Here is an 11,272-nt window from a genome sequence, read left to right as displayed (position 1 = left end):
TACAATGTATTGCTCTAAACACAAAACGTGATGTTTCAGCGCAATATGCAGGTCGATGCCGGATGATAATGTTAAATAAACACACCGCTAACGCGCGCAATTGTTGTTTGTTGATAGTTAATTTTATGCTTATTTCGGTGGGAAAGAGGGGCGGCGCGCGTATATATATATATATATAGAAAGTATATCGGTGCGCTACCGATGTGATAAACCGCGATATCATATTAACGCAACGATATCACAATTATAGCGGCTTTGCCGGGTATTAACGATGCCACGGCGCACCCGCGTAATCCATCCGCGCGACGCTGCCGGCTTTCGCTCGATTGCGGGATTTCGGCTCTCGCGCGGATTTCGCGAATCTTTTCCGATAGCCCTTTCTCCCCTCCCATCGTTCCACTTTGGTAAAATATGCGCCGATACATATTCAAATCTCGGGGCGTGCTGCACAGTTCCCCTCTTTCTCTTTCTCGCATCGTGTCTCTCTCGCTGTCTCTCCTTCCCTCACGTTTCGCGCGAGTCGTTAGCGTTAATCGTCTTCCGGCGGTTTGCGATCAGCCAAGGAAACGGCCGGTCGACCAACCGTTTACACCGGCCGGAGATTTCGAATTCTATCTGGCTTATCCTGTGCATTCTCCTCTCCTCTCCTCTCCTCTCACTCTCTTGTTTTCTCGACCACTAGTCTATTATTATCTTTGGACACGAAGGATCGCGGTTTCCAGGCGCGTTTGTTCTCTATCGAGCTCTCGCCAGTTTTCGAAACCGTTCGCGGATACAAGTTGTTTCTATCTCGACGGAACTCGTGTATTTCGTCGAGAAATGATGTTAGCGAGAGGCGAAAATAATATTAGTTTCGCGCGCACATGTGCGTCGGCTCATCTGTCATATACATACATGTATATATATATATATATATATGTATATGTTTTATCGATGAAATAATAATTAGCGACTCTCTAATTTGAGTAACGCGCGAACCGATGCGGTTATTGCCGTAATTAACGATTTTTCCGCTCGAATGAGAGAGAGATATTTTAATTTTGCACAGATATTTTAACCAATTAATTAATTCTTTTATATCACGCTTTTAATCCACCGGAAAAATGTATTATTACACACGCGCGCGCGCGCGCGTGTGTGTACACAAGCGCTTGGGCGATGATCAATAATTTTAATATTTTAATATCGCAAGTTTGATTATTTGTTATATATTTTGTTATATTTGTTAAAGTTTGCGTGGTTTTTTAGAAAGTTTTTACACGTGGGGGATCGGGGAAAAAAACTGTAAAAAATGTATAATGAAATATGATTTATTACTAAACTCGCGAAATATATACATTAGGCCATACACATAAAAACATAATTGTGTTTTCTTTTTTTTTTTTTTTTTCTCGTAAGATTCTCGATGTCTCTCGAGCAAAACGGCGCGCGTTGAAAATCGCGCAAATTACTCACATTAAAAAACACAGGTGTGTAAAGGTACATATAGTGTATATATATATGTGTATATATATATATATATATTTATTTCCGCATCGGCGTTTTTACTCTGTGTGTGTGTATGTGTGTGTATAATTTGTATATCCAGAAGCTCGTTAAACAACTGAAAGCTAACACCGAGTATACATCGTGTTCTCTTAATTACTGTATATATAACTACACATCTCGCCTCGCGAGCAAAGACACACACGCGCGTCGCGCGCGTGTCATTTCTCTTATTATCACACTCGTGTTGATATACGACGATGTTTCGCGCGCGAAAGACGCGCGCCAAAGTCCGTCTGAACACACTTTCTCACAATATACGAAGAGAAAGCTCTATAATAAATACTTGCGCTAAACTCTTCTGTCCTCCGTAGCGAAAGGACAGCGTTGAGAAATCGACGACTCAATTTGATCACGCACGAGATTTCCCGGTTAAGGGGGAGGAAGAGGGGAGGGAAGAGGGGTGAAAAATTTCCTTTTTTTTTTTTCCGCCCCTTCGAGTTATAATCCTTTATTATTATACATTACACAGCGCACAGGTATATACAGGGTATATACAATTTTCTTGCTTACGGCGGCCGACGCCGCCGTAAATATCGGAGATACGTCCCCGATAAGTCGCAAAACATACTGCCGCCCAACGACACTTCAAAGCAAATGAAAAGCTAAGCCTGCTCGCTCCGGAATATGTAAATGTAAAGTGCCTCGCGTTCGTTTCTCTCCTGTCGTGATCAGAAAAGACGTATCAGACTATGTACAAGTTTTGTACGTCGAGTGAGGTTACAACCGTGCGGCGGAAGGTTATTAACTATATGTGTATATATATATATATATATAGATATATGTATATATATATATACACATATATATATATATATATAAATGTATATGGCGAAGCGTGTGATAATCGGGGAACTCGAAATTAACGACGCGTGTAATGCGAGATTTTATGCATTGCCACATCTGCAGCGGAATTTTGTACCGATGAAATATTTTAAATTAATTAAAACAGTCGATGTGTGTGTGTGTGTGTGTGTGTGTGCGCGCGCGCGCGTGCGCGCGTGCGTTAATATATCTCATAAAAATCCACCAAAGTTAAAGTAATGAATGTGATAATAACTGTGTGAAATTTGCCCGATTCGCAAGTTTAATCGGAATAATCGACGAGATTAATTCGACTCGCGTTCGAACGGTCCGGCGTTCTGTTTCGAAACTTTTAATCAATAGACACAACAATGGACACATTTGAGAGAATAAAGTCCACGTTCTCTTTCTTTTTTTTTTTTTTTTTTTTGAATCCACGTCGGGATTCTCTGTTCTGTTCGAACAGAATCAAACGTGTGTGTACGCGTCACATATTCGCGCGAATCGCGTATTCTTCTGATGGTAATTAAGGATCGCGTTAAAGGGAGGAAAAGAAAAAAAAGAAAGAAAAAAGAGATTCGAGGCAAATGAATATTTGATAACGTACTATTATACGTACACGTAATTAATACGGCGTGTGTATTAGCTTCATACTGTCGCGATGACGTGTTACCTTCTTAACCCGTGACGCAGCACGTTGCGAGAATTAATGATAAACTCGCGCGTTCGAAACTTCGACCTCCCGCCTTAAAGTTAGCGGCGGGTCTTTTGCATGCCAAAGAGACACCTCGATCGCGCGCGCATATAGGGAGAACTTTCGCCGCGTGCGCGCGCCACGTAATAATTCGCCACAGAAATCGCGTATGTAGAGAGCGCACGTATTCGTACCTCCTCTCTTCTTCTCTTTTTTTCCGTTCTCGCGAAATTGTATCTCAGAGCCAAAACTCGCGCGGTTCCGCTTGATTCAACAACATTTCGCCCGATACACCGCGTGCGCAACACACACACACACACACACACATCCCATTCCGACGACGACGACGGCGGCGATTTACGGCGGTCTGAAATTGCTATAAACGAACGGTTGCACACATTCGCGATTCCTTTTTACGACTTTTTCGCGACTCTCCTCGTATAAGCGCGTACACCCGCGAACAATCCCACGGATCGCCGGGACCTCGCCGCACTCGGGAGGAAGTTATCGATTCTGAGACGCGCAAGGGAAGAAGAGCTTAACGTTCGTATTTGTAGCAACAGTGTTGTCGGCAAAAATGCACAGAAACGGAGACCGAAACAAAACGGAATAACGTGTACGTAACGTAATGCCGTCGTTTCCGCGCGCGCGCAACATATGACGCTTCGGCAATCGCCGATCCCATTGTGTGTGAAATCTTTCGAATAACTATTTTGCATAACTAACACGGAAACTTTATACAACGGCGAATTGAATTTCTATTATACGTCGCTCTTGCGTTTTACGAACGCGATTACGACCGGATTTTACCGGGAGATGATCTCGTATTCACGATCGAGCGCGGGACGAATATCATCCGACACGCAGACCGACCTTCGGAAATTCTTAAGTCGAATACTTTATCAAATCACCCTCCAAAGTGTCTAATTAAGCTTCAACGAAGATAATAATCTCTCGTCTGAGATTATCGTGAAAATTAACTTTCTAATTTCGCACTTTCCTCGAGAGAGAAAGAGAGAGGCACAATCGACGCTTTTCCGCGCGATCGGAATACGCCGCTCTCCGTTACGTCCAATGGTACGCGACGACTTCGCTCTATCAATCGCTTTCGATCTATCGATCGGCGCGACACGCAGAGAAACGTCGTTGCGCACACGCAAGTGTAACAATTAATCTCGGGCGAGAGAAAAAAAAAAAAAATAACGCATTTCCGCGGGGAGTCCTGTATAAATATCCAGAGAGCGCTGTGTGTACGTTGAACTTTGCAAATTAATCGGCTTACACGCGTGAATCATATTTTCCGCGATCGCTCGCTGAACTGTCGCGTGTGCGTGCGTTTTTCACGCGATGAAAAAAAAAAAAAAAAACAATAAACATCATTCGCGCACGTTGCGTTTGTTGTTCCGTTGCAATTTCTCGCGAGCGATTCCGTGAATATCGAAAAGCACAAAGGGTGAGAATCGATGAATTTCTCAAACTTTTGGAGCAACGAGACAAAATGTGTTCGAACGTACGTAGTTTTTTTCTTTTTTTTTTCCAGACATTTCGACTTGTATTTGATACGAGGGTGAATGAATTTCGTCGCGATATTTTTTCCGCGCCAATGAACGAGATGTTTTTTCTCTTTGCGCTCTTCAGCGAGTTTTTTTTGTGACATTGCATTATCGTACGTACCTCCAAAAAAAAAAAAAAGAGATGACGAAACAGACGGTGGCGTTCGCGCAATCGGAGAGATATATATTCGAGACTTTCTTCCCGGTCTCTTACATTAATCACACGTACCAATTAAAACTTATAATTAGAATGAAGAAAGCTTACGACGAGGAGAGGGGGAAAAGGGAGAGGGCTTGACGAAAACGTGCCTACCTAAGTTATTGTATATATATTTACACTCGGCCGCGCCGCGCGTACAATTATCGACAAACGATTGGCGTCGCTCGAGGTGCTCGCGCCTGTTATCAATCGACAACGATATCGCATCGAGAGGGTTCTTGAATCCTGAGACGTCCCTCGACGTCTCTCGCTCTCGATAAAAACTGATTTCTACGAGGTTGCATAATTTTCACGGATCGTGCGCGCGCGCAAGTAAAATTATATATTCTACAAAAAAAAATTAATTAGAAAACTAGCTTCTGATTTAAGATCGAAATGACAATCGAAATTGAAACGTCTGAACGGAATTGTGAAAAAGTTTTCAATTTTGAATATTACATAAACCACCTGTCGACTTTCAGATCTATTTTAATCTTTGATTCTCCGACAAAAAGTTCGAAAAAAAGTAAAAAATTCACACAATCTCACACGTGAAAGATTTTATCTTGCACTCAGAAGCCCTTTTCTTAAAATATCGTATACTGCGCGTTTCTTCTTTGGTTTTATTCAGATTATTTTTATCTTCGAACGCTGTGTGTTTGAAAACGAGAGAGAATGAAAAGCAAAAGTATGTAAATACAGGGAGAATCCGCATAGTTATGTTATTTCAATTAAAAATATCACAAACGTCAAAAATAGATGAAAAACCTTCACCCAATTCGCGTCTACACCGCGGAGTGTATTTTTTACAAACTTTTTTACACTCTCGATACGAGCTTCAAACTCTCGATCGCTGTTATTTCTGATAAGGTACTTACTTTCTCCTTCTCTCTCTCTCTCTCTCTCTCGTTCTCTCAGCGGAAAATCTCATTTCTAATCCACGATTGACTGCACCTCTTACTTTCTTCTACAAACTATTAACAGAACGATATGTGGAAGATAAATATTGACGGAGTTCGAACTCTCGCGGAGAGATCAAAAAGTCGATGTTTTAATTCCGTATTGACAGATCGAATCTGGAGAGATTTATTTTATATCATTTTCTTTTCACAACCAAACGGTGGCGGGGGGAGGGGGGGGGAAAGAGAGGAGACGGGAAACACACAGAATCAATTTCGTAGCGTTGGGACAAAAAGTTTTCGAAAAACTTGGCTCTGTCGTTTTGAACCTCTGCGAGCGGCCGAAGATTTGAATCTCATCTATTCCACAAATAACGACGACGACGCGCACATCGATTCCCGAGTGAAATCGACGAGCGTCGGCGAAAAAGTTCCTTGTACGTGCGAGACCTTCGTGTGGTAACCACTTGGTTGTCGCATGTGTATATATATATATATAATTTTTTTCTCCGCGATTAATTAGACTATCTAGAATTACGTGCGTGCCGAGAAGATACGCGGGAGACGGCCCTCGGGGGACAACGAGCGAGCAGATCGGTGCAATGTCCAGTTCGGAAAAACTTTTCGGTCTAAACCAGAACCGGCGGCGTGTGAAAATCGAGAGAGAATGCACGTGTTTGTGTGTGTGTATATATATATATATATATATATATGTGTGTATGTTTGCGACAACGACCGATAAATTCCAGCGCGCATCTCCCCGATTTGTCGTCGCAGTTCGCTTCGTATTAAGGTATGATTGTCTTTCGTCACGAAACGCTCGTCGCTTCTCTCGTCGCCTTCCTCGTTTTCCTCCACGTGCGGATTCGTTTTCTCCCCGTATTTTCCCCCACGTATTAGACTCGTCTCGGAGCCTTGGTCACGTTGGGGGGGCGGGAAGAGGGGTGAGAGGAAGAGCAAGGGGGAAGGATCTACACGGGCAGCAGAAATCGTTGTTGCAGCAGCGCGGCTATCAGCAGACACAGCGAGGGCGACGTCAGACTGGCCAGACCTTGAACTGAAACACGAAAGAAGAATGAAAAGCTTAGAAGCCGGGGAAGGCGTTTTATCATTTTCTTCTCACTTTGACACGCGACTGTCAGCGAAATAATCGAGAACCCGGCAATTTGCTCTCGACGTTTTTTTTTTTTTTTATCGCGGAAACAAAACGCGGAATCGTCTGTTCGCGTCCATCGCTCGCGAAGAGAAAATTATCGCGGTCGCTATATTGCGCCGCGCGTCATATTCGCGACGTGATTAATTCGCGCTTCCGCCTGGTGTGAGAGATATATAAATTTTTCTCACGTTCGTATTGGCGATGACAATTGAGTTTCCGTCTTGCGGAAGGAAGATCGCGGCTTCAACGTGATTGACGGTGTAACGTTTAATCGTGGCGTTCAATTATTTCAATCGCGGACAGACAGACGGAAATGGAGATACACAGTGCGGAAAAAAAATACGGGGTCTGCCCCGTGGATTTCTCGTCGTCGCCGCGTCGAGCTGTTAAGTGACGAATAAAATGAATAATATTTTAAATACGGAATAATTTCGAGGGGAGAAAATATATATATAACGATATTTATTTTTATTACAGATCAATTCTATTCGCGCGCACCGGTCTGTCAAATCACAATTTAACTAAATTCACTAAAAATGGAACAATTGTATAAAATTCGAACGTGTATATATAACATCGTTTCTATTTAAAAAAGAGAGAGAGAGAGAAAGAGGAAGGGAATATAATTCGTGAGAGAGAAAAAAGGAACTGTGTGCGATTTTATATGTTTAATTTGCGCGCGCGCAGAATTCGCAATTAATAAATGTAAAATAAATACATACACGTAAAAATAAAAAATATAAAATGTTTCTATTACAAAACGGAAGAAAAGAATGTAATTCGCGAGAAGAGAGTTTGTGCAATTTTTTATTCGCGATTGTATTTCTCTCTCTCTCTCTCTCTCTCTCTCTTTCTCTCTCTCGCCCGCAACAAGTACATGTATGCGGATATTAAATAATTTGTTTTGTTTTTTCCGGGACGAAAGAGCGTGAAGTTCGTTCTGAAATAGACATCGTCGCCCTCGTCGTTTACGGGATAACTCGATAAGCTCCCGGTTTTGTTTTCTTTGGAGTTCGGCTGTGAAATGTAACTTTCGAACGCGTTCTCCAAACGAGACACTTTCGCAAACGCGACCGCTCTCATTCCCCCGTCGCGTTCGTCCGGCCACTCATTCTTTACGCATCGCTTTCTCGTTATAAATCCCATTTCGAGCGCGCTGTCCGTCCCAGCAGATGTACATGCAACGCGTTACAAACCGAACGCAAAAATTTATTTCGCGCAAAAAATGCGAAAGAAACAATGTAACCAGATGATGAGAACGCTGCGCGATGTGTGTAACATTTTCTGTTGTCGCAACGAGAGACTCGTATAAAATGCTCCGCAACATTTTCGACGTAGTAGCTAGAGGATTGTTGGACCGGAGAGAGAGAAAAGAGAGAGAGAGAGAGAGAAAGAGAGAGTATTCGCGTTGTGTATTTCCGTTACGTCAGAAAATACGGGAAATCACGGGAACGTGTGACAACTTGACCGTCACATACATCGCGCGCAAAGCGAAACAATGTGGCCGCTATTCAGACAACGTAAACAGGCAGACAATACCAGTCATCCATATGACATAACTCGAGCGCCCTATTGAGCTTACTGAAAATCGTCTAACCACTCGATACTCGGTTTTCCAGAGTTATTTTACGTGTGTTTTTCTCCTCAATCTCTCTCTCTCTCTTTTACGCCGGGAGTGAACGAACGAGCGAGCGAGCGAATATCGCGCGCGCGCGCGCGCGCGCGGTATTTCCACTCCGCACACGGTTCGAAAGGAACGCCATTCAACTCATTCCGGAAATATAAAGAGAAATACAATATCAAGTCGTCGATATGACATAACCCACAGTAGTCGGGAGTCTATTGTCTGCGCGTCCGCCGTCGCACTGCGTTTTGGTATTATTTCTGAAAAGAATGAAGTTACGCGCGCGCGCGTACACTCTCGGTCTTCCCGGTGCTTCCGTGCACGGGAAGCGAGCGCGCCGGGAAGAGAAGAGGCCAAGTAGCGAGCGAGGTTAAAAAGTCGATAAAAAGAATGCGCGCTAAGGTTGTGTGACTTTTTGTGCGGAAAAAAATTTATGTAAATTAATATGCGGTCGCGCACCCCATCGCGAATGAAATATTTCCCATTTGCAAGTTCTCGCGAGTCACCGCGCGTTATCTTCTTTCGGTTTAACTTATACAGTTGTCGATAGGAAAAAAAAAACAAACAAAAACAACACGACAATTAAACGATATTCAACGAGCGCATTAAGTTCTCGATTTCGCGCTTTTTTTTATTTTTACGGGCGACCTGAAAAAAAAAAAACATACAAGAGCGTAAAAACATGTTTCGAAAAAAAAATAATGTTATCTCGCGCCGTGAAAAATATTATCAACGTTTTAATCGAGTTATATTATGTTTGAAGAGAGAGAGAAAGAGAAAGAGAGACGCGTTGTGTCGGGGTTGTATAAATTGATGGCGACAAGTCATAAATCATCACTCGAGCGTAATGAAAATGTAACAAGAGAGTTAATAACTACTTTACTTTTTAATATTGCGATAATTAATCAAACATGCAAAAAGGTGAAATTACGGAAAGATATATTAAGTTCGACGAGTTCGCTCTTGTCCGGTGAAAATGAATTAAAGGTCCTCGTCGTATCTCTCTCCCTCTCTCGGCCGGGATTGACGAGACGCCGTGACCGAGTTGAGAGCCGTGACTGGGTTAAAGCGTCGACGGAGGATAATTCGAGAAGTCGCGCGACGGGGAAAGGAGAAATGGAAACGAGAGAGGAAAGAAACGACACACACACACACACACACACACACACAGAGAGAGAGAAAGAGAGAAAGAGAGAGACGGAAAAGGGTGGCTGCTGATAGAAAGAAAACTGATAGTTGGCGGAGGCGGCTCGCTATAGGTGACTCGGTTCGGCGGCGGTAAATGCAGGAGGCGTAGCGACGCCACCGCGTAGGGCGCTTCCAGGAACGATTCCGCCTAACGAGAAAATCGAAGATCGTTAAGAGCAATTTCTTCGAGTCGTTCGACGTCTTTTCCGGTTTGCCTTGCCTCTTTTTACCGTGTCCTCTCTCCTTCCTGCCCCCGCCTGACTCTCTGTTTGCGCTGGCTCTGCCTCGTTTTCTCTCTCTCTCTCTCTCTCTCTCTTTCTCTTTCTCTCTCTCTCTCACCCGTCTCCCTCTTGGCCTCTCTCGCTCTCTCGCGTGGAAAGCTCTTCTCCCGCGTGTCCGTTGCCCGCTTCGCGTTTATTTCTTTTACCCTTTTAGCCCCCGTGTCGTGCAACGCTCCGGTCGATATTCGGAAGCCCACTTATGCAATTAGGCCGAGTACCATTCGGCGGAGATATCCGACGACGACGATAAAAGCATGCGACTCCTCTTCGTTTCGTTCGCCATTACTCGCCAACTTTAACTGGGCATTCTTAATAATTTTTTCATAACACGTGTGCGAAGCAATTGTATATTATTTATTCACAAATTGCTCATCATCATCATTATCTCAACATTGATTGCTATTTATGAATTATTCGACGATTAGGTTTTTGTGTTCAACATTAATTGACGGGAAATGTCTTCGCTCTCTCTTCAAGATTGTCGCAACCACGACCACGCTAATTGTCGTACGTTTGTTATTTCATTTTCACACAAATTCTGAATGATCGTAGCGAGGGTGGGAAATTTTCCAGTCCCGTACCAAAGTGGCTCGCCAACAATGTGATAATTGGCTCGACTTATGGCGCCAATATTTCCAGACGCGCGCCCGCACAACGACATAACATCCCGATAACTAGGCCGCGTTTGTATGCGCCGTCGAAATGTTTGTCGGTTTACAATAGCGTAGTTATACGCGGAGCTAGTCAAATGCCGCGTATTATATGCATTGTAATTCCCTCCGCCATATCCACCCGCGGGATTTGTATTGCGCGCGGCGTGACGCGACAGCGTGCGGCTAACGCGCGTTTGATTATTCTCGTTCCCCGCATTTGTGATGCATGAATCGTTACGGTCGGTCCCCCTCCGCCGCCGCTCCCCGTGCACGATGCATTCTCAAAAATATATATATATATATATATATATAACGCGCGCGCATCGTCGCCGAATCGAAAACGTTTGTCTTTTAATCGCGGCCACGCGATTGCCGGTCGTTCCGTATATTAGTGCGCGCGAGCGAAAATTCAATTTCGATCGATCGCGCGCACGTAAATTGCGCGCGATCGTATCGTTCGTTTCATTCGGATTAGCTATACCGGTATACGGTTATCTCGTGTCTTTTTTTTTTTTTTTTTTTTTTTTTTTTTGTTTCTTTTCCTTCGCCATATTTGCCGCCTCTCTCGTTTTTTGGACTGCCCGCTAATCGCGTCGCGATGTAACAAATCGTTGATTTTATCGGCCCTCGACCTTAATCTCTAAAATAATACTCCGCTCAATTGGTGTCGCCTACA

General features: G+C 43.6%; 1 protein-coding gene across 2 annotated transcripts in view; it reads right to left on the bottom strand.

Annotated features, from left to right (window-relative positions):
- Nucleotides 1-2,759: 2,759 nt before the first annotated feature.
- LOC109856650 (cell adhesion molecule 2-like) overlaps nucleotides 2,760-11,272 on the bottom strand; it is a 91,562-nt gene continuing 83,049 nt past the window's right edge. For both annotated transcript variants that reach the window (XM_020432170.1, XM_020432171.1), the window contains exon 9: nucleotides 2,760-6,751. In XM_020432170.1, the coding sequence (XP_020287759.1) occupies nucleotides 6,666-6,751 (86 nt within the window). In that variant the 3' untranslated portion in view covers nucleotides 2,760-6,665. The remainder of the gene's footprint in view (nucleotides 6,752-11,272) is intronic.

The sequence above is a fragment of the Pseudomyrmex gracilis genome, unplaced genomic scaffold (assembly GCF_002006095.1).
Source record: "Pseudomyrmex gracilis isolate BER0280 unplaced genomic scaffold, ASM200609v1 scaffold_129, whole genome shotgun sequence".
In the NCBI taxonomy this organism is placed as follows: Eukaryota; Metazoa; Arthropoda; class Insecta; order Hymenoptera; family Formicidae; genus Pseudomyrmex; species Pseudomyrmex gracilis.
The sequence above is the reverse complement of the archived record's forward strand: the minus strand, read 5'-3'. Positions and strand labels throughout refer to the sequence as shown.